This window comes from Heptranchias perlo, chromosome 42, assembly GCF_035084215.1.
Source record: "Heptranchias perlo isolate sHepPer1 chromosome 42, sHepPer1.hap1, whole genome shotgun sequence".
In the NCBI taxonomy this organism is placed as follows: Eukaryota; Metazoa; Chordata; class Chondrichthyes; order Hexanchiformes; family Hexanchidae; genus Heptranchias; species Heptranchias perlo.
In genome coordinates, this window is record NC_090366.1 from 9,890,535 (window position 1) to 9,914,223 (window position 23,689).

A 23,689-nucleotide genomic window follows, 5' to 3' on the forward strand; every position below is an offset into this window, starting at 1 on the left:
CTATACCGGGCTCTACTCTGCTATACCGGGCTCTACTCTGCTATACCGGGCTCTACTCTGCTATACCGGGCTCTACTCTGTTATACCGGGCTCTACTGTGTTATACCGGGCTCTACTCTGCTATACCGGGCTCTACTCTGCTATACCGGGCTCTACTGTGTTATACCGGGCTCTACTCTGCTATACCGGGCTCTACTCTGCTATACCGGGCTCTACTCTGCTATACCGGGCTCTACTCTGCTATACCGGGCTCTACTCTGCTATACCGGGCTCTACTCTGTTATACCGGGCTCTACTGTGTTATACCGGGCTCTACTCTGCTATACCGGGCTCTACTCTGCTATACCGGGCTCTACTCTGCTATACCGGGCTCTACTCTGCTATACCGGGCTCTACTCTGCTATACCGGGCTCTACTCTGCTATACCGGGCTCTACTCTGCTATACCGGGCTCTACTCTGCTATACCGGACTCTACTGTGTTATACCGGGCTCTACTCTGCTATACCGGGCTCTACTCTGCTATACCGGGCTCTACTCTGCTATACCGGGCTCTACTCTGCTATACCGGGCTCTACTCTGCTATACCGGGCTCTACTCTGCTATACCGGGCTCTACTCTGCTATACCGGGCTCTACTCTGCTATACCGGGCTCTACTCTGCTATACCGGGCTCTACTCTGCTATACCGGGCTCTACTCTGCTATACCGGGCTCTACTCTGCTATACCGGGCTCTACTCTGCTATACCGGGCTCTACTCTGCTATACCGGGCTCTACTCTGCTATACCGGGCTCTACTCTGCTATACCGGGCTCTACTCTGCTATACCGGGCTCTACTCTGCTATACCGGGCTCTACTCTGCTATACCGGGCTCTACTCTGCTATACCGGGCTCTACTCTGTTATACCGGGCTCTACTCTGCTATACCGGGCTCTACTGTGTTATACCGGGCTCTACTCTGTTATACCGGGCTCTACTCTGCTATACCGGGCTCTACTCTGTTATACCGGGCTCTACTGTGTTATACCGGGCTCTACTCTGCTATACCGGGCTCTACTCTGCGAGACCGGGCTCGACTGTGTTATACCGGGCTCTACTCTGCTATACCGGGCTCTACTCTGCTATACCGGGCTCTACTCTGCTATACCGGGCTCTACTCTGTTATACCGGGCTCTACTCTGCTATACCGGGCTCTACTCTGTTATACCGGGCTCTACTCTGTTATACCGGGCTCTACTGTGTTATACCGGGCTCTACTCTGCTATACCGGGCTCTACTCTGCTATACCGGGCTCTACTGTGTTATACCGGGCTCTACTCTGCTATACCGGGCTCTACTCTGCTATACCGGGCTCTACTCTGCTATACCGGGCTCTACTCTGCTATACCGGGCTCTACTCTGTTATACCGGGCTCTACTCTGCTATACCGGGCTCTACTCTGCTATACCGGGCTCTACTCTGCTATACCGGGCTCTACTCTGTTATACCGGGCTCTACTCTGCTATACCGGGCTCTACTCTGCTATACCGGGCTCTACTGTGTTATACCAGGCTCTACTCTGCTATACCGGGCTCTACTCTGCTATACCGGGCTCTACTCTGCTATACCGGGCTCTACTCTGCTATACCGGGCTCTACTCTGCTATACCGGGCTCTACTCTGCTATACCGGGCTCTACTCTGCTATACCGGGCTCTACTCTGCTATACCGGGCTCTACTCTGCTATACCGGGCTCTACTCTGCTATACCGGGCTCTACTCTGCTATACCGGGCTCTACTCTGCTATACCGGGCTCTACTCTGCTATACCGGGCTCTACTCTGCTATACCGGGCTCTACTCTGCTATACCGGGCTCTACTCTGTTATACCGGGCTCCACTCTGCTATACCGGGCTCCACTCTGCTATACCGGGCTCTACTCTGCTATACCGGGCTCTACTCTGTTATACCGGGCTCCACTCTGCTATACCGGGCTCTAGTCTGCTATACCGGGCTCTACTCTGCTATACCGGGCTCTACTCTGTTATACCGGGCTCTACTCTGCTATACCGGGCTCTACTCTGCTATACCGGGCTCTACTCTGCTATACCGGGCTCTACTCTGTTATACCGGGCTCTACTGTGTTATACCGGGCTCTACTCTGCTATACCGGGCTCTACTCTGCTATACCGGGCTCTACTCTGCTATACCGGGCTCTACTCTGCTATACCGGGCTCGACTCTGCTATACCGGGCTCGACTCTGCTATACCGGGCTCGACTCTGCTATACCGGGCTCTACTCTGCTATACCGGGCTCTACTGTGCTATACCGGGCTCTACTGTGTTATACCGGGCTCTACTCTGCTATACCGGGCTCTACTCTGCTATACCGGGCTCTACTCTGCTATACCGGGCTCTACTCTGCTATACCGGGCTCTACTCTGCTATACCGGGCTCTACTCTGCTATACCGGGCTCTACTCTGTTATACCGGGCTCTACTCTGCTATACCGGGCTCTACTCTGCTATACCGGGCTCTACTCTGTTATACCGGGCTCTACTCTGCTATACCGGGCTCTACTCTGCTATACCGGGCTCTACTCTGCTATACCGGGCTCTACTCTGCTATACCGGGCTCTACTCTGTTATACCGGGCTCTACTCTGCTATACCGGGCTCTACTCTGCTATACCGGGCTCTACTCTGCTATACCGGGCTCTACTCTGCTATACCGGGCTCTACTCTGCTATACCGGGCTCTACTCTGCTATACCGGGCTCTACTCTGCTATACCGGGCTCTACTCTGCTATACCGGGCTCTACTCTGTTATACCGGGCTCTACTCTGTTATACCGGGCTCTACTCTGCTATACCGGGCTCCACTCTGCTATACCGGGCTCTACTGTGCTATACCGGGCTCCACTCTGCTATACCGGGCTCTACTGTGCTATACCGGGCTCTACTCTGCTATACCGGGCTCTACTCTGCTATACCGGGCTCTACTCTGTTATACCGGGCTCTACTCTGCTATACCGGGCTCTACTCTGCTATACCGGGCTCTACTGTGTTATACCGGGCTCTACTCTGCTATACCGGGCTCTACTCTGCTATACCGGGCTCTACTCTGCTATACCGGGCTCTACTCTGCTATACCGGGCTCTACTCTGCTATACCGGGCTCTACTCTGTTATACCGGGCTCTACTGTGTTATACCGGGCTCTACTCTGCTATACCGGGCTCTACTCTGCTATACCGGGCTCTACTCTGCTATACCGGGCTCTACTCTGCTATACCGGGCTCTACTCTGTTATACCGGGCTCTACTGTGTTATACCGGGCTCTACTCTGCTATACCGGGCTCTACTCTGCTATACCGGGCTCTACTGTGTTATACCGGGCTCTACTCTGCTATACCGGGCTCTACTCTGCTATACCGGGCTCTACTCTGCTATACCGGGCTCTACTCTGCTATACCGGGCTCTACTCTGCTATACCGGGCTCTACTCTGTTATACCGGGCTCTACTGTGTTATACCGGGCTCTACTCTGCTATACCGGGCTCTACTCTGCTATACCGGGCTCTACTCTGCTATACCGGGCTCTACTCTGCTATACCGGGCTCTACTCTGCTATACCGGGCTCTACTCTGCTATACCGGGCTCTACTCTGCTATACCGGACTCTACTGTGTTATACCGGGCTCTACTCTGCTATACCGGGCTCTACTCTGCTATACCGGGCTCTACTCTGCTATACCGGGCTCTACTCTGCTATACCGGGCTCTACTCTGCTATACCGGGCTCTACTCTGCTATACCGGGCTCTACTCTGCTATACCGGGCTCTACTCTGCTATACCGGGCTCTACTCTGCTATACCGGGCTCTACTCTGCTATACCGGGCTCTACTCTGCTATACCGGGCTCTACTCTGCTATACCGGGCTCTACTCTGCTATACCGGGCTCTACTCTGCTATACCGGGCTCTACTCTGCTATACCGGGCTCTACTCTGCTATACCGGGCTCTACTCTGCTATACCGGGCTCTACTCTGTTATACCGGGCTCTACTCTGCTATACCGGGCTCTACTCTGCTATACCGGGCTCTACTCTGCTATACCGGGCTCTACTCTGCTATACCGGGCTCTACTCTGTTATACCGGGCTCTACTCTGCTATACCGGGCTCTACTCTGTTATACCGGGCTCTACTCTGTTATACCGGGCTCTACTCTGCTATACCGGGCTCTACTCTGTTATACCGGGCTCTACTGTGTTATACCGGGCTCTACTCTGCTATACCGGGCTCTACTCTGCTATACCGGGCTCTACTGTGTTATACCGGGCTCTACTCTGCTATACCGGGCTCTACTCTGCTATACCGGGCTCTACTCTGCTATACCGGGCTCTACTCTGCTATACCGGGCTCTACTCTGTTATACCGGGCTCTACTCTGCTATACCGGGCTCTACTCTGTTATACCGGGCTCTACTCTGTTATACCGGGCTCTACTGTGTTATACCGGGCTCTACTCTGCTATACCGGGCTCTACTCTGCTATACCGGGCTCTACTGTGTTATACCGGGCTCTACTCTGCTATACCGGGCTCTACTCTGCTATACCGGGCTCTACTCTGCTATACCGGGCTCTACTCTGCTATACCGGGCTCTACTCTGTTATACCGGGCTCTACTCTGCTATACCGGGCTCTACTCTGCTATACCGGGCTCTACTCTGCTATACCGGGCTCTACTCTGCTATACCGGGCTCTACTCTGTTATACCGGGCTCTACTCTGCTATACCGGGCTCTACTCTGCTATACCGGGCTCTACTGTGTTATACCAGGCTCTACTCTGCTATACCGGGCTCTACTCTGTTATACCGGGCTCTACTCTGCTATACCGGGCTCTACTCTGTTATACCGGGCTCTACTCTGTTATACCGGGCTCTACTCTGCTATACCGGGCTCTACTCTGCTATACCGGGCTCTACTCTGTTATACCGGGCTCTACTCTGCTATACCGGGCTCTACTCTGCTATACCGGGCTCTACTCTGTTATACCGGGCTCTACTCTGTTATACCGGGCTCTACTCTGTTATACCGGGCTCAACTCTGCTATACCGGGCTCTACTCTGCTATACCGGGCTCTACTCTGCTATACCGGGCTCTACTATGTTATACCGGGCTCTACTCTGCTATACCGGGCTCTACTGTGCTATACCGGGCTCTACTCTGCTATACCGGGCTCTACTGTGTTATACCGGGCTCTACTCTGCTATACCGGGCTCTACTCTGCTATACCGGGCTCTACTCTGCTATACCGGGCTCTACTCTGCTATACCGGGCTCTACTCTGCTATACCGGGCTCTACTCTGCTATACCGGGCTCTACTCTGCTATACCGGGCTCTACTCTGCTATACCGGGCTCTACTCTGCTATACAGGGCTCTACTCTGCTATACCTGGGCTCTACTCTGCTATACCGGGCTCTACTCTGCTTTACCGGGCTCTACTCTGCTATACCGGGCTCTACTCTGCTATACCGGGCTCTACTCTGCTATACCGGGCTCTACTCTGCTATACCGGGCTCTACTCTGCTATACCGGGCTCTAACTCTGCTATACCGGGCTCTACTCTGCTATACCGGGCTCTACTCTGCTATACCGGGCTCTACTCTGCTATACCGGGCTCTACTCTGCTATACCGGGCTCTACTCTGCTATACCGGGCTCTACTCTGCTATACCGGGCTCTACTCTGCTATACCGGGCTCTACTCTGTTATACCGGGCTCTACTCTGCTATACCGGGCTCTACTCTGCTATACCGGGCTCTACTCGTGCTATACCTGGCTCTACTCTGCTATACCGGGCTCTACTCTGTCTATACCGGGCTCTACTCTGCTATACCGGGCTCTGCTCTGCTATACCGGGCTCTGACTCTGCTATACCGGGCTCTACTCTGCTATACCGGGCTCTACTCTGCTATACCGGGCTCTACTCTGCTATACCGGGCTCTACTGTGTTATACCGGGCTCTACTCTGCTATACCGGGCTCTACTCTGCTATACCGGGCTCTACTCTGCTATACCGGGCTCTACTGTGTTATACGGGCTCTACTGTGTTATACCGGGCTCTACTCTGCTATACGGGCTCTACTCTGCTATACCGGGCTCTACTCTGCTATACCGGGCTCTACTGTGTTATACCGGGCTCTACCTGTGCTTATACCGGGCTCTACTCTGCTATACCGGGCTCTACTCTGCTATACCGGGCTCTACTCTGCTATACCGGGCTCTACTCTGCTATACCGGGCTCTACTCTGCTATACCGGGCTCTACTCTGTTATACCGGGCTCTACTCTGCTATACCGGGCTCTACTCTGCTATACCGGGCTCTACTCTGCTATACCGGGCTCTACTCTGCTATACCGGGCTCTACTCTGCTATACCGGGCTCTACTCTGCTATACCGGGCTCTACTCTGCTATACCGGGCTCTACTCTGCTATACCGGGCTCTACTCTGCTATACCGGGCTCTACTCTGCTATACCGGGCTCTACTCTGCTATACCGGGCTCTACTCTGCTATACCGGGCTCTACTCTGCTATACCGGGCTCTACTCTGCTATACCGGGCTCTACTCTGCTATACCGGGCTCTACTCTGCTATACCGGGCTCTACTCTGCTATACCGGGCTCTACTCTGCTATACCGGGCTCTACTGTGCTATACCGGGCTCTACTCTGCTATACCGGGCTCTACTCTGCTATACCGGGCTCTACTCTGCTATACCGGGCTCTACTCTGCTATACCGGGCTCTACTCTGCTATACCGGGCTCTACTCTGCTATACCGGGCTCTACTCTGCTATACCGGGCTCTACTCTGCTATACCGGGCTCTACTGTGCTATACCGGGCTCTACTGTGTTATACCGGGCTCTACTCTGCTATACCGGGCTCTACTCTGCTATACCGGGCTCTACTCTGCTATACCGGGCTCTACTCTGCTATACCGGGCTCTACTCTGCTATACCGGGCTCTACTCTTGCTATACCGGGCTCTACTCTGCTATACCGGGCTCTACTCTGCTATACCGGGCTCTACTCTGCTATACCGGGCTCTACTCTGTTATACCGGGCTCTACTCTGCTATACCGGGCTCTACTCTGTTATACGGGCTCTACTCTGCTATACCGGGCTCTACTCTGCTATACCGGGCTCTACTCTGCTATACCGGGCTCTACTCTGTTATACCGGGCTCTACTCTGCTATACCGGGCTCTACTCTGCTATACCGGGCTCTACTCTGCTATACCGGGCTCTACTCTGTCTATACCGGGCTCTACTCTGCTATACCGGGCTCTACTCTGCTATACCGGGCTCTACTCTGCTATACCGGGCTCTACTGCTGTTATACCGGGCTCTACTCTGCTATACCGGGGCTCTACTCTGCTTATACCGGGCTCTACTCTGCTATACCGGGCTCTACTCTGTTATACCGGGCTCTACTCTGCTATACCGGGCTCTACTCTGCTATACCGGGCTCTACTCTGCTATACCGGGCTCTACTCTGCTATACCGGGCTCTACTCTGCTATACCGGGCTCTACTCTGCTATACCGGGCTCTACTCTTGCTATACCCGGGGCTCTACTCTGCTATACCGGGCTCTACTCTGCTATACGGGCTCTACTCTGCTATACCGGGCTCTACTCTGCTATACCGGGCTCTACTCTGCTATACCGGGCTCTACTCTGCTATACCGGGCTCTACTCTGCTATACCGGGCTCTACTCTGCTATACCGGGCTCTACTCTGCTATACCGGGCTCTACTCTGCTATACCGGGCTCTACTCTGCTATACCGGGCTCTACTCTGCTATACCGGGCTCTACTCTGCTATACCGGGCTCTACTCTGCTATACCGGGCTCTACTCTGCTATACCGGGCTCTACTCTGCTATACCGGGCTCTACTCTGCTATACCGGGCTCTACTCTGCTATACCGGGCTCTACTCTGCTATACCGGGCTCTACTCTGCTATACCGGGCTCTACTGTGTTATACCGGGCTCTACTCTGCTATACCGGGCTCTACTCTGCTATACCGGGCTCTACTCTGCTATACCGGGCTCTACTCTGCTATACCGGGCTCTACTCTGCTATACCGGGCTCTACTCTGCTATACCGGGCTCTACTCTGCTATACCGGGCTCTACTCTGCTATACCGGGCTCTACTCTGCTTACCGGGCTCTACTCTGCTATACCGGGCTCTACTCTGCTATACCGGGCTCTACTCTGCTATACCGGGCTCTACTCTGCTATACCGGGCTCTACTCTGCTATACCGGGCTCTACTCTGCTATACCGGGCTCTACTCTGCTATACCGGGCTCTACTCTGCTATACCGGGCTCTACTCTGCTATACCGGGCTCTACTCTGCTATACCGGGCTCTACTCTGCTATACCGGGCTCTACTCTGCTATACCGGGCTCTACTCTGCTATACCGGGCTCTACTCTGCTATACCGGGCTCTACTCTGCTATACCGGGCTCTACTCTGCTATACCGGGCTCTACTCTGCTATACCGGGCTCTACTCTGCTATACCGGGCTCTACTCTGCTATACCGGGCTCTACTCTGCTATACCGGGCTCTACTCTGCTATACCGGGCTCTACTTTGCTATACCGGGCTCTACTCTGCTATACCGGGGCTCGTACTCTGCTATACGGGCTCTACTCTGCTATACCGGGCTCTACTCTGCTATACCGGGCTCTACTCTGCTATACCGGGCTCTACTCTGCTATACCGGGCTCTACTCTGCTATACCGGGCTCTACTCTGCTATACCGGGCTCTACTCTGCTATACCGGGCTCTACTGTGTTATACCGGGCTCTACTCTGCTATACCGGGCTCTACTCTGCTATACCGGGCTCTACTCTGCTATACCGGGCTCTACTCTGCTATACCGGGCTCTACTCTGCTATACCGGGCTCTACTGCTGCTTATACCGGGCTCTACTCTGCTATACCGGCTCTACTCTGCTATACCGGGCTCTACTCTGCTATACCGGGCTCTACTCTGCTATACCGGGCTCTACTCTGCTATACCGGGCTCTACTCTGCTATACCGGGCTCTACTCTGCTATACCGGGCTCTACTCCGCTATACCGGGCTCTACTCCGCTATACCGGGCTCTACTCTGCTATACCGGGCTCTACTCTGCTATACCGGGCTCTACTGTGTTATACCGGGCTCTACTCTGCTATACCGGGCTCTACTGTGCTATACCGGGCTCTACTGTGCTATACCGGGCTCTACTCTGTTATACCGGGCTGTACTCTGCTATACCGGGCTCTACTCTGCTATACCGGGCTCTACTCTGCTATACCGGGCTCTACTGTGTTATACCGGGCTCTACTCTGCTATACCGGGCTCTACTCTGCTATACCGGGCTCTACTGTGTTATACCGGGCTCTACTCTGCTATACCGGGCTCTACTCTGTTATACCGGGCTCTACTCTGCTGTACCGGCTCTACTCTGCTATACCGGGCTCTCCTCTGCTATACCGGGCTCTACTCTGCTATACCGGGCTCTACTCTGCTATACCGGGGCTCTACTCTGCTATACCGGGCTCTACTCTGTTATACCGGGCTCTACTCTGCTATACCGGGCCTCTACTCTGCTATACCGGGCTCTACTCTGCTATACCGGGCTCTACTGTGTTATACCGGGCTCTACTCTGTTATACGGGCTCTACTCTGCTATACCGGGCTCTACTCTGCTATACCGGGCTCTACTCTGCTATACCGGGCTCTACTCTGCTATACCGGCTCTACTCTGCTATACCGGGCTCTACTCTGCTATACCGGGCTCTACTCTGCTATACCGGGCTCTACTGTGTTATACCGGGCTCTACTGTGTTATACCGGGCTCTACTGTGTTATACCGGGCTCTACTCTGTTATACCGGGCTCTACTGTGTTATACCGGGCTCTACTGTGTTATACCGGGCTCTACTCTGCTATACCGGGCTCTACTCTGCTATACCGGGCTCTACTGTGTTATACCGGGCTCTACTGTGTTATACCGGCTCTACTCTGTTATACCGGGCTCTACTGTGTTATACCGGGCTGTACTCTGCTATACCGGGCTCTACTGTGTTATACCGGGCTCTACTGTGTTATACCGGGCTCTACTCTGCTATACCGGGCTCTACTCTGCTATACCGGGCTCTACTGTGTTATACCGGGCTCTACTCTGCTATACCGGGCTCTACTCTGCTATACCGGGCTCTACTCTGCTATACCGGGCTCTACTCTGCTATACCGGGCTCTACTCTGCTATACCGGGCTCTACTCTGCTATACCGGGCTCTACTGTGTTATACCGGGCTCTACTCTGCTATACCGGGCTCTACTCTGCTATACCGGGCTCTACTCTGCTATACCGGGCTCTACTCTGCTATACCGGGCTCTACTCTGCTATACCGGGCTCTACTCTGTTATACCGGGCTCTACTCTGCTATACCGGGCTCTACTGTGTTATACCGGGCTCTACTCTGCTATACCGGGCTCTACTGTGTTATACCGGGCTCTACTCTGCTATACCGGGCTCTACTGTGTTATACCGGGCTCTACTCTGTTATACCGGGCTCTACTCTGCTATACCGGGCTCGACTCTGCTATACCGGGCTCGACTCTGCTATACCGGGCTCGACTCTGCTATACCGGGCTCTACTCTGCTATACCGGGCTGTACTGTGTTATACCGGGCTCTACTCTGCTATACCGGGCTCTACTCTGCTATACCGGGCTCTACTCTGCTATACCGGGCTCTACTCTGCTATACCGGGCTCTACTCTGCTATACCGGGCTCTACTCTGCTATACCGGGCTCTACTCTGCTATACCGGGCTCTACTCTGCTATACCGGGCTCTACTCTGTTATACCGGGCTCTACTGTGTTATACCGGGCTCTACTCTGCTATACCGGGCTCTACTCTGCTATACCGGGCTCTACTCTGCTATACCGGGCTCTACTCTGCTATACCGGGCTCTACTCTGCTATACCGGGCTCTACTCTGCTATACCGGGCTCTACTCTGTTATACCGGGCTCTACTCTGCTATACCGGGCTCTACTCTGCTATACCGGGCTCTACTGTGTTATACCAGGCTCTACTCTGCTATACCGGGCTCTACTGTGTTATACCGGGCTCTACTCTGCTATACCGGGCTCTACTCTGCTATACCGGGCTCTACTCTGCTATACCGGCTCTACTCTGCTATACCGGGCTCTACTCTGCTATACCGGGCTCTACTCTGCTATACCGGGCTCTACTCTGCTATACCGGGCTCTACTCTGCTTATACCGGGCCTCTACTCTGCTATACCGGGCTCTACTCTGCTATACCGGGCTCTACTCTGCTATACCGGGCTGTACTGTGTTATACCGGGCTCTACTCTGCTATACCGGGCTCTACTCTGCTATACCGGGCTCTACTCTGCTATACCGGGCTCTACTCTGCTATACCGGGCTCTACTCTGCTATACCGGGCTCTACTCTGCTATTCCGGGCTCTACTCTGCTATTCCGGGCTCTACTGTGTTATACCGGGCTCTACAGTGCTATACCGGGCTCTACTCTGCTATACCGGGCTCTACTCTGCTATACCGGGCTCTACTCTGCTATACCGGGCTCTACTGTGCTATACCGGGCTCTACTGTGCTATACCGGGCTCTACTCTGCTATACCGGGCTCTACTCTGCTATACCGGGCTCCACTCTGCTATACCGGGCTCCACTCTGCTATACCGGGCTCCACTCTGCTATACCGGGCTCTACTCTGCTATACCGGGCTCTACTCTGCTATACCGGGCTCTACTCTGCTATACCGGGCTCTACTCTGCTATACCGGGCTCTACTCTGCTATACCGGGCTCTACTCTGCTATACCGGGCTCTACTCTGCTATACCGGGCTCTACTCTGCTATACCGGGCTCTACTCTGCTATACGGGCTCTACTCTGCTATACCGGGCTCTACTCTGCTATACCGGGCTGTACTGTGTTATACCAGGCTCTACTCTGCTATACCGGGCTCTACTCTGCTATACCGGGCTCTACTCTGCTATACCGGCTGTACTCTGCTATACCGGGCTGTACTCTGCTATACCGGCTGTACTGTGTTATACCGGGCTCAACTCTGCTATACCGGGCTCTACTCTGCTATACCGGGCTCTACTCTGCTATACCGGGCTCTACAGTGCTATACCGGGCTCTACTCTGCTATTCCGGGCTCTACTGTGTTATACCAGGCTCTACAGTGCTATACCGGGCTGTACTGTGTTATACCAGGCTCCACTGTGCTATACACCACCTGCACGTTCCCCTCCAAGTCACACACCATCCCGACTTGAAAATATATCGCCGTTCCTTCATCGTCACTGGGTCAAAATCCTGGAACTCCCTTCCTAACAGCACTGTGGGAGAACCGTCACCACACGGACTGCAGCGGTTCAAGAAGGCGGCTCACCACCACCTTCTCAAGGGCAATCAGGGATGGGCAATAAATGCCGGCCTCGCCAGCGACGCCCACATCCCATGAACGAATAAAAAAAAAATACTGTGTTATACTGTGTTATACCGGGCTGTACTGTGTTATACTGTGTCACACCGGGCTCTACTGTGTTATACTGTGTCACACCGGGCTCTACTGTGTTATACTGTGTCACACCGGGCTGTACTGTGTTATACTGTGTCACACCGGGCTCTACTGTGTTATACTGTGTCACACCGGGCTGTACTGTGTTATACTGTGTTACACCGGGCTGTACTGTGTTATACTGTGTCACACCGGGCTGTACTGTGTTATACTGTGTCACACCGGGCTGTACTGTGTTATACTGTGTCACACCGGGCTCTACTGTGTTATACTGTGTCACACCGGGCTGTACTGTGTTACACTGTGTTACTCAAATGTAAGTAATCTTACAACACCAGGTTATAGTCCAACAGTTTTATTTGAAATCACAAGCTTTCGGAGCTTTGCTCCTTCGTCAGGTGAATCACTGACGAAGGAGGAAGCCTCCAAAAGCTTGTGATTTCAAATAAAACAGTTGGACTATAACCTGGCGTTGTAAGACTCCTTACATTTGTCCACCCCAGTCCATCACCGGCATCTCCACATCATGTGTCACACAGGGCTGTACTGCGTCACACAGGGCTGTACTGCGTCACAGAGGGCTGTACTGTGATACACAGGGCTGTACTGCGTCACACAGGGCTGTACTGCGTCACACAGGGCTGTACTGCGTCACACAGGGCTGTACTGCGTCACACAGGGCTGTACTGCGTCACACAGGGCTGTACTGCGTCACACAGGGCTGTACTGCGTCACACAGGGCTGTACTGCGTCACACAGGGCTGTACTGCGTCACACAGGGCTGTACTGTGTTATACTGGGCTGTACTGCGTTATACCGGGCTGTACTGTGTTATACAGGGCTGTACTGTATTACAGAGGGCTGTACTGCATTATACCGGGCTGTACTGCGTTACACAGGGCTGTACTGTATTACAGAGGGCTGTACCGCGTTATACCGGGCTGTACTGCGTTACACAGGGCTGTACTGCGTTACAGAGGGCTGTACTGCGTTACAGAGGGCTGTACTGCGTTACAGAGGGCTGTACTGCGTTACAGAGGGCTGTACTGTGTTATACCGGGCTGTACTGTGTTATACTGTACCATACAATACCGTGTGCTACCATTCTGTATTATATCCTGTTGTATTTTACTGTACTTTACTGTACTGGTTGGGCTGCAGTTAGAATGTGCCGTTGTGGGCCCCTTACTTTAGGAAGGATGTCGAGACCGTGGGGAGGATGCAGAGCCAGTCACTGAGGTGGCGCCAGGCCTGAGAGACTATAGTTCAAGAGGCCGGAGAATCAGGGGCTCTTTTCATTCGAACACAGAAGGTTAATGGGGGACCTGATCGAGGGATTTAAAATGCAGTGGGATGTTTGACCAGAAACAGTGGCGGGAACTACAATCCAAATTAGCTTTTAGAAGGGAATATTTGAGAAGGAAAAATTTAAAAGGGACTGGGGAACGCGCAAGGGAACGGGAGAGCTCTTTCAGAGAGACGGGCTGAATGGCCTCTTTCTATGCTGCCAAATTGGCTCGATCTCTTATCAATTATTAAAGTTAATTCTCCCATCCCAATAAAAGTATGTTTAATAAATTAACCATTGATTGAATTTATGATATATATAAACCAATAGAGATCACCCAGACCCCTTTTTAACGCAAAGCTTTTCTTTAAAAAAATAAGCTTTCAAAAGTAAATTCTGACAAAACCTTCAGAGACTTTCAAAACAAAAATAACAGCCCATTTATGTGGTTTATTAAAAACAATTCATGTGGATAGCAGTGAAATTAATTTGTCGCATTTTAGAATAATTCAACCCACAAAATACAGCGAAAGCTCCTTAAAATAAATTTCAGGAAAACCACAAACTTTTCATCAAATTTCAGTTCCAAATTCCACCAAACCATTAATTAGCCCGTGACCGCCACATCTGATTAACTGTGTTGCCAGAAATCGTTCTGTGTTTTAATTTCAGGGGTTTTACTTGCAAATTTCGAATATTAAATACAATAACACAGGAACAGGAGGAGGCCATTCAGCCCCTCAAGCCTCTTCCGCCATTCAGTGAGATCATGGCTGATCTGTATCTTAACTCCGTCTACTCGCCTTGGTTCCATAACCCTTAATCCCCTTACCCAACAAAAATTTATCAGCCTCAATTTTGACATTTCCAATTGACCCCCAGTCTCAACAGCTTTTTTTTTTTGGGGGGGGGGGGAAGAGTTCCAGATTCCCAATCCCCTTTGTGTGAAGAAGTGCTTCCTGACATCACTCCTGAACGGCCTGGCTCTAATTTTAAGATGTGGAGATGCCGGTGATGGACTGGGGTTGACAATTGTAAACAATTTTGCAACACCAAGTTATAGTCCAGCAATTTTATTTTAAATTCACAAGCTTTCGGAGGCTTCCTCCTTCCTCAGGTGAAGGAAGGAGGAAGCCTCCGAAAGCTTGTGAATTTAAAATAAAATTGCTGGACTATAACTTGGTGTTGTAAAATTGTTTCTAATTTTAAGGTTATGCCCCCCTCGTTCTGGACTCTCCCAACCAGAGGAAATAGTCTCTCTCTATCACCTCAATTAGCTCACCCCTTAATCTTCTCGAATCAAGAGAACACATGCCTGGTCTATGCAACCTGTCCTCATAATTCAATCCTATTAGCCCCAATATCAACCTGACCAAATATGAAATATGATTTTAAAAATCATAATTGAGGAACATTTATAAATGTGAAACAGGTCAGATCTCAGATTGAGAGGTCTGCCTTTTTTTAATATAAGAAAAAGGTTTTAAGGGACTCACCTGGCATAAGATCCCTCTTCAAATATTCTTTCCTTGGCTTCCTTAAAAAGACGGATCGCCTGCTTCGCTTTGTTAGACAGATTCTCCAGGCACACGCAAAGGTGTCGATTCTCCCACAGAAGGTCAGGCTTGGACTCATAGTTGGACAGAAGGAGCTTGAGGTGAGAGCAGGTCTCGGGTACAATCTCTAAGATGTACGGGGGGCTGTTCTTAAGCTGCAGTCGAGGGTTGTGACAAAGTTTGATCAACTTTTCCAACTGTTTGTAAACTTTTTCCACTGTTTTTCTATCCGCCCTGGGACACTCGAGTGCAAATAAACGTGTGTTTTTACTTGCTTGCTGTTGAGATCTGCTAGCTGTCGCCATCTTCCTCTGTGATATATATATATTTAAATCATTATGCCCACACACACTTCCTGCTCGACCAGGGCTTTGTCATTTCCATTAATGTAAGTGTAACTTCAGAGGACGGTTCTCTGCTGCGCTAACAAATGACAGACTGGAGCAAATACAAACTGTGTCCCCCAAACTGCAGGCTTAACTTTTCCTTTTAATGAGATTGCATTTATTTTTTAAAGCATGATTATTTGCAGTTAAGATTTTTGCTGATTAAGAGAGGTGCAAAATTATGAGGGGTTCTGATACGAAACGAATTTTACTCAGGATGTCCCAAAGGACTATACAACCAATGAAGTGCAGGATTTGCAGCAGTCAATGTGTGCACAGCAAGATCCCACAGACAGCAAGGTGATAATGACCAGAGCATTTTGTTTCACTGCTGTTGATTGAGGGATAAATATTGGCCCCAGGGAGAACTTCTCCCACTCTTCAAATACTGGCAGCGGGCTCTTTTACGTCTTGGTTTAATATCTCATCTGACAGAAGGCACCTCCGACAGTGCAGCACTCCCTCAGTGCTGCACTGGAGTGTTAGCCTGGATTTGATGTTAAGTCGCTGGAGTGGGACTCAACTCACAAACCTTCAGAAGCAAATGTGCTACTAACTGAGCCACAGTATCCAGCGGCAGGAGGGTTGGTAACCAGATATAAGACAATTGGCAAAAGAGGGGGAGTAATATTTTTTACGTAGCGAGTTGTTCTGATCTGGAATGCGCTGCCTGAAAGGGAGCAGATTCAGAAATAACTTTCAAAAGGGAGTTGGATAAATACTTGAAATGGGAAAATTTTGCAGGGCTTTGGGGAAAGAGCAAGGGACTAATTGGATAGCTCTTTCAAAGAGCCAGCACAGCCACGATGGGCTGAATGGCCTCCTCCTGTTACGTGAAGCTCAGTTAATTCGCTGCCTGCCTGGGGGGAATGTCGTCGACGTTTTCTGATGCCGCTCTCCCAGGGGAGGAGCCTCACCCAGCAGGAGAGCGGAGCTGGATGTCTCGCTGTCTGTTTTTCAAGGCTTGCTGCGTCAGCCTCCGACCGTCTCGAGAGAGAGAGAGAGAGAGAGAACGGTCGGAGAATAGGGTGTGACTGAGCTCCCGACGGGCCTCGAAGGCAGACGGCGACCCCCTCTGCATCTCTCAGGCGTGACGTTAGACCGAGGGCCCCGTCTGGCCCTCTCAGACGGACGTCAAAGATCCCAGGGCAGCTATTTCGAAGGAGAGCAGGGGGGGAGTTCTCCCTGGCGTCCTGGGGCCAACGTTTCTTCCCTCAACCAACATCACCGCCCAAAAAAAATAAAGATTAACTGGATCGTTAATTGATATTTGTGGGATCTTGCTTTGTACAAAATGGCCGCTGTGTTTACTTACACTTCAACAGAGGGCCTGGAAAGTGCTAGGAGCTGTGCAAGCACACATGATTCACACTGTGGCTACTTTTATCAATGTCATATCAGTGAGAGCGGCTGTGTTTATATTAATTTTTGCTCCATGCGTGACCGTGAAGAGATATCCCCGAGACTACAAACGACATTCAAAGTCTCACTCGGTTCCACTCCCGTTTTATTCTCAGTTTCCTTTTCTGTTGTTGTGAATTTTGTGCGCTGATCAAGGTGAGGGGTGTTAGTGCTGGACAAATGGGGCAGGTACAGGGGGTTAGATACAGAGTAACGCTCCCTCTACACTGTCCCATCAAACACTCCCAGGGCAGGTACAGGGTTAGAAACAGAGTAAAGCTCCCTCTACACTGTCCCGTCAAACATTCCCAGGGCAGGTACAGGGGGTTAGATACAGAGTAAAGCTCCGTCTACACTGTCCCATCAAACACTCCCAGGGCAGGTACAGGGGGTTAGATACAGAGTAAAGCTCCCTCTACACTGTCCCATCAAACACTCCCAGGGCAGGTACAGGGGGTTAGATACAGAGTAAAGCTCCCTCTACACTGTCCCATCAAACACTCCCAGGGCAGGTACAGGGGGTTAGATACAGAGTAAAGCTCCCTCTACACTGTCCCATCAAACACTCCCAGGGCAGGTACAGGGGGTTAAATACAGAGTAAAGCTCCCTCTACATTTGATAAATCCCATTAATGCTCCGCCCACTTTGGTGACTACGCCTCAGCCAGAGGCCTGTTTTTTTGTGCTGATTCTGTCCTTCTCACTCAGGGGAAGTAAACAGGAGGCTTTCGTCTGATTGTTCACTCTGATATGTGCAGCCACTGACTTGGACATGACTTTTGCAGTTTTCAGCCCATGCCTGGACTCCCTGTGACCCACTGTAACGAATCTAACAATCGGCTGCAAACGGTTAACAGGATAGCGAGGAGGTTGTCTGCACCAGACACTCAACACCTTCATTCCCCCTGCCCCTTCTCCCCATCGTGCCGACTCTCGCTGGGTTATATCAAAAACTTGCATTTATATAGCGCCTTTAACGTCCCTGGGCGATTCACAGGAGCGATTAGCAAACAAAATGTCCGAGCCACATAAGGAGATATTAGGACAGGTGACCAAAAGCTCGGTCAAAGAGGTGGGTTTTAAGGAGCGTCTTAAAGGAGGAGAGAGAGAGGCGGAGAGGTTTAGGGAGGGAATTCCAGAGCTTAGGATCCAGGCAGCTGAAGGTACGGCCGCCAATGGTGGAGCGATGGGAATGGGAGATGGGCAAGAGGCCGGGGCTGGAGGAGGTTACAGAGATAGGGAAGGGGGGGCGAGGAGGTCATGGAGGGATTTGGTGCGAGTTGGGATCCGGGGGCAGCAGAGTTTGGGACGAGCTGGAGTTTACGGAGGGTGGGGGAAGACGGGAGGCCCGGCCAGGAGAGCGTTGGAATAGTGGAGTCTGGAGGTAAGAAAGGCACGGATGAGGGTTTCAGCAGCAGATGAGCTGAGGCAGGGGGCGGAGACGGGCGATGTTACGGAGGTGGAAGTAGGCGGCCTTGGTGATGGAGTGGATATGGGGTCAGAAGCTCATCTCAGGGTCAAACAGGACGCCGAGGTTGCGAACGGCCTGGTTTGTCCTCAGACAGTGGCCCAGGAGAGAGGGATGGAGGCAGTTGCTAGGGAACGGAGTTTGCGGCAGGGACCGATGACAATGGCTTCTTGTTATGTGACCCTACAGAGTGAGCATTGTCTCTTAGGAACATAGGAACCGAAGGAGGCCATTCAGCCCCTCGAGCCTGTTCCGCCATTCAATTAGATCATGGCTGATCTGTATCTTAACTCCATCTTCCCGCCTTGGTTCCGTAACCCTTAATACCCGTAACAGAGAAAGAGAGAGAGAAAGGGAAAGAGAAAGAGAGGGAGAGTAAGGGATAGAATGTGTGAAAGAGATCGATAGAGGGAGAGAGAGAGACAGAGAGAAAGGGAGAGAGAATGTGGTGACAGAGAGAGGGAGAAAAAGAGAGAGAAAAAGAGAGGGGAGAGAGTAAGGGAGAGAGAGAGAGAGAGGGAGAGAAAGAATGTAGTGACAGAGAAAGAGAGAGGGGAAGGTCGAAAGTGTGAGAGACAATGTGGTGACAGAAAAAGAGAAAGAGAGAAAAGGAGAGAGAGAGAAAAGGAGAGCACGAATGTGGTGAGAGAGAAAGAAACAGGGAGAGAGAGAAAGGGGGAGAGAGAGAGAATGTGGTGACAGAGAAAGAGAGAGGGAGAAAGAGAGAAAAGGAGAGAGAATATCACAGAGAAAGCGAGATAAAGAGAGAGGGGGGAGAAAATGAGAGGGGAGAGAGTACGGGAGAGAGAGAGAAAGGGAGAGGAAGATTGTAGTGACAGAGAAAGAGAGGGAGAAAGAGAGAGAAAGAATGTGGTGACAGAGAAAGAGAGGGAAAGAGAATGTGGTGACAGAGAGAGGGAGAAAAAGAGAGAAAAAGAGAAGGGAGAGAGAGAGAAAGAGAGAGTGAATGTGGTGACAGAGGAAGAGAGAGGGTCAGAGAGAGAAAGAAAGAGAGAGTGAAAGGAACATAGGAACAGGAGTAGGCCATTCAGCCCCTCGTGCCTGCTCCGCCATTTGATAAGATCATGGCTGATCTGTGATCTAACTCCATATACCTGCCTTTGGCCCATATCCCTTAATACCTTTGGTTGCCAAAAAGCTATCTATCTCAGATTTAAATTTAGCAATTGAGCTAGTATCAATTGCCGTTTGCGGAAGAGAGTTCCAAACTTCTACCACCCTTTGTGTGTAGAAATGTTTTCTAATCTCACTCCTGAAAGGTCTGGCTCTAATTTTTAGACTGTGCCCCCTACTCCTAGAATCCCCAACCAGCGGAAATAGTTTCTCTCTATCCACCCTATCCGTTCCCCTTAATATCTTATAAACTTCGATCAGATCACCCCTTAACCTTCGAAACTCCAGAGAATACAACCCCAATTTGTGTAATCTCTCCTCGTAACTTAACCCTTGAAGTCCGGGTATCATTCTAGTAAACCTACGCTGCACTCCCTCCAAGGCCAATATGTCCTTCCGAAGGTGCGGTGCCCAGAACTGCTCACAGTGCGGTCTAACCCAGGGTTTTGTAAAGCTACAGAAAAAGAGGAGCGAGAGAGAGAGAGAGAAAGGGAGAGTGAGAATATGGTGACAGAAAGATGGAGATAAAAAGAGAGAGAAAGGGAGAGAGAATGTGACAGAGAAAGGGGGAGAGAGAGGGGGAGAGAGGACAGGAGAGAGAGAAAGGGAGAGAAAGAATGTGGTGACAGAGAAAGAGTGAGAGAATATGGTGACAGAAAAAGAGAGAGAAAAAGAGAGAGAGAATATGGTGGCAGCGAAAGAGAGAGAGTGAGAGAGAAAGAAAGTGTGAGAGAGAGAAAGTGAGGGGGAGAATGTGGTGACAGAGAGAGGAAGATAAAGAGAGGGAAGAGCAAAAGAGAAAGGGGAGAGAGTAAAGGAGAGAGAGAGAGAGAAATGATGTGGTGACAGAGGAAGAGAGAGAAAGTGATAGAGAGAATGTGATCACTGGGAAAGAGAGAGGGAGAGAGAGAAACGGGGAGAAAATGAGGTGACTGAGAAACCGAGAGAGAGAATGTGAGAGGGAATGTGGTGAAGAGAAAGAGAGAGCAAGAGAAAGGGAGAGAGAGAATGTGGTGACAGAGAATGAGAGAGCGAGAGAAAGGGAGAGAGAGAGTGTGGTGAGAGAATGCGAGAGCGAGAGAAAGGGAGAGAGAGAGTGTGGTGAGAGAATGCGAGAGCGAGAGAAAGGGAGAGAGAGAGTGTGGTGAGAGAATGAGAGAGCGAGAGAAAGGGAGAGAGAGAGTGTGGTGACAGAGAAAGAGAGAGCAAGAGAAAGGGAGAGAGAGAATGTGGTGACAGAGAATGAGAGAGCGAGAGAAAAGGAGAGAGAGAATGTGAGAGGGAATGTGGTGAAGAGAAAGAGAGAGCAAGAGAAAGGGAGAGAGAGAATGTGGTGACAGAGAAAGAGAGAGCAAGAGAAAGGGAGAGAGAGAATGTGGTGACAGAGAATGAGAGAGCGAGAGAAAAGGAGAGAGAGAATGTGAGAGGGAATGTGGTGAAGAGAAAGAGAGAGCAAGAGAAAGGGAGAGAGAGAATGTGGTGACAGAGAATGAGAGAGCGAGAGAAAAGGAGAGAGAGAATGTGAGAGGGAATGTGGTGAAGAGAAAGAGAGAGCAAGAGAAAGGGAGAGAGAGAATGTGGTGAGAGAATGAGAGAGCGAGAGAAAGGGAGAGAGAGAGTGTGGTGACAGAGAAAGAGAGAGCAAGAGAAAGGGAGAGAGAGAGTGTGGTGACAGAGAAAGAGAGAGCAAGAGAAAGGGAGAGAGAGAGTGTGGTGAGAGAATGAGAGAGCGAGAGAAAGGGAGAGAGAGAGTGTGGTGAGAGAATGAGAGAGCAAGAGAAAGGGAGAGAGAGAGTGTGGTGAGAGAATGTGAGAGAAAGGGAGAGAGAGAGTGTGGTGAGAGAATGAGAGAGCGAGAGAAAGGGAGAGAGAGAGTGTGGTGAGAGAATGCGAGAGAAAGGGAGAGAGAGAGTGTGGTGAGAGAATGCGAGAGAAAGGGAGAGAGAGAGTGTGGTGAGAGAGAATGAGAGGGAGAGAGAGATAGAAAGAGAAAGAGAGAAAGGGAGAGAAAGCATGTGCATGTGTGTGAGTGTGTATGTGTGTTTGTGTGTATGAGTGCGTATATGTGTGTGATTGAGTGTGTGAGTGTGAGTGTGTAAGGTTAAGTGTCTCCTGAGGGTCGTCACTGAACTCCGACCTCTGACCCTTATCTCAGGCTTCTTTCCCTGTTTCTTGCTGCTCTCCCAGGCCGGCTGATTTAAACAGGCTCCGTCCCCCACCCCGGCTCATTCCCCTGAACCAGAAAACCGACAGAGAGACCGCAGGCAGCACGTCCCAGGGAGAGGGGGGTCGAGACGGGGATAGAAACATAGAAAATAGGAGCAGGAGTAGGCCATTCGGCCCCTTCGAGCCTGCTCCGCCATTCAATATGATCGTGGCTGATCCTCTATCTCAATACCAGATTCCCGCTCTCTCCCCATACCCCTTGATGCCTTTTGTGTCCAGAAATTGCCTGCCCGAATTGGTGGTAGAGGCAGGGGCCCTCAACTCTTTTAAAAAGTACCTGGACCTGCACCTAAAGTGCTGTAAGCTGCAGGGCTACGGACCGGGTGCTGGAAGGTGGGACTAGAATGGGGATCTGGTTGTTCTTCGAGCCGGCACGGACACGATGGGCCGAATGGCCCCCTTCTGTGCTGTATCTTTTCTATGGTTCTAAATCTATCGAGCTCCTTCTTAAATATATTCAGTGACTTGGCCTCCACTGCCTTCTGTGGTAGAGAATTCCACAGGTTCACCACCCTCTGAGTGAAGAAATTTCTCCTCATCTCATGTCCTAAATGTCCTACCCCGTATCCTGAGACTGTGACCCCTCGTTCTGGACCCCCCCAGCCAGGGGAAACATCCTCCCTGCATCCAGTCTGTCAGAATTTTATGTTTCAATGAGATCCCCTCTCATTCTTCTAAACTCGAGTGAATACAGGCCGAGTCGACCCAATCTCTCCTCATACGACAGTCCTGCCATCCCAGGAATCAGTCTGGTGAACCTTCACTGCATTCCCTGCAAGGACATCCTTCCTCAGATAAGGAGACCAAAACTGGACACAATACTCCATGTGTGGTCTCACCAAGGCCCTGTATAACTGCAGTAAGACATCCCTGCTCCTGTACTCAAATCCTCTTGCAATGAAGGCCAACATACCATTTGCCTTCCTAACTGCTTGCTGCACCTGCATGTTTGCTTTCAATGGCTGGTGTACAAGGACGAGACTGGGGATTGAGACTTTTAAAAATATTATTTGTTCATGGGATACGGGTGTTGCTGGCGAGGCCGGCATTTATTGCCCATCCCTAATTGCCCTTGAGAAGGTGGTGGTGAGCCGCCTTCTTGAACCGCTGCAGTCCGTGTGGTGAAGGTTCTCCCACAGTGCTGTTAGGAAGGGAGTTCCAGGATTTTGACCCAGCGACGATGAAGGAACGGCCGATATATTTCCAAGTCGGGATGGTGTGTGACTTGGAGGGGAACGTGCAGGTGGTGGTGTTCCCATGCGCCTGCTGCTCTTGTCCTTCTAGGTGGTAGAGGTCGCGGGTTTGGGAGGTGCTGTCGAAGAAGCCTTGGCGAGTTTCCGCAGTGCATCCTGTGGATGGTGCACACTGCAGCCACGGTGCGCCGGTGGTGAAGGGAGTGAATGTTTAGGGTGGTGGATGGGGTACCAATCAATCGGGCTGCTTTGTCCTGGATGGCGTCGAGCTTCTTGAGTGTTGTTGGAGCTGCACTCATCCAGGCAAGTGGAGAGTATTCCATCACACTCCTGACTTGTGCCTCGTAGACGGTGGAAAGGCTTTGGGGATCGAGACTGGGGATTGAGACACGGGAGGAGTCGAGACTCGGGGGGGATTGCGATTCTGGGAGAT

The 23,689-nt window shown here is 51.3% G+C and overlaps 1 protein-coding gene across 1 annotated transcript in view; it reads right to left on the reverse strand.

The window, feature by feature from the left end:
* Positions 1-15,804, reverse strand: part of LOC137306130 (E3 ubiquitin-protein ligase CBL-like) — a 46,951-nt gene extending 31,147 nt beyond the window's left edge. Inside the window, exon 1 of the mRNA XM_067975189.1 lies at positions 15,389-15,804. Within this exon, the coding sequence (XP_067831290.1) occupies positions 15,389-15,753 (365 nt within the window). The 5' untranslated portion in view covers positions 15,754-15,804. The remainder of the gene's footprint in view (positions 1-15,388) is intronic.
* Positions 15,805-23,689: the final 7,885 nt, after the last annotated feature.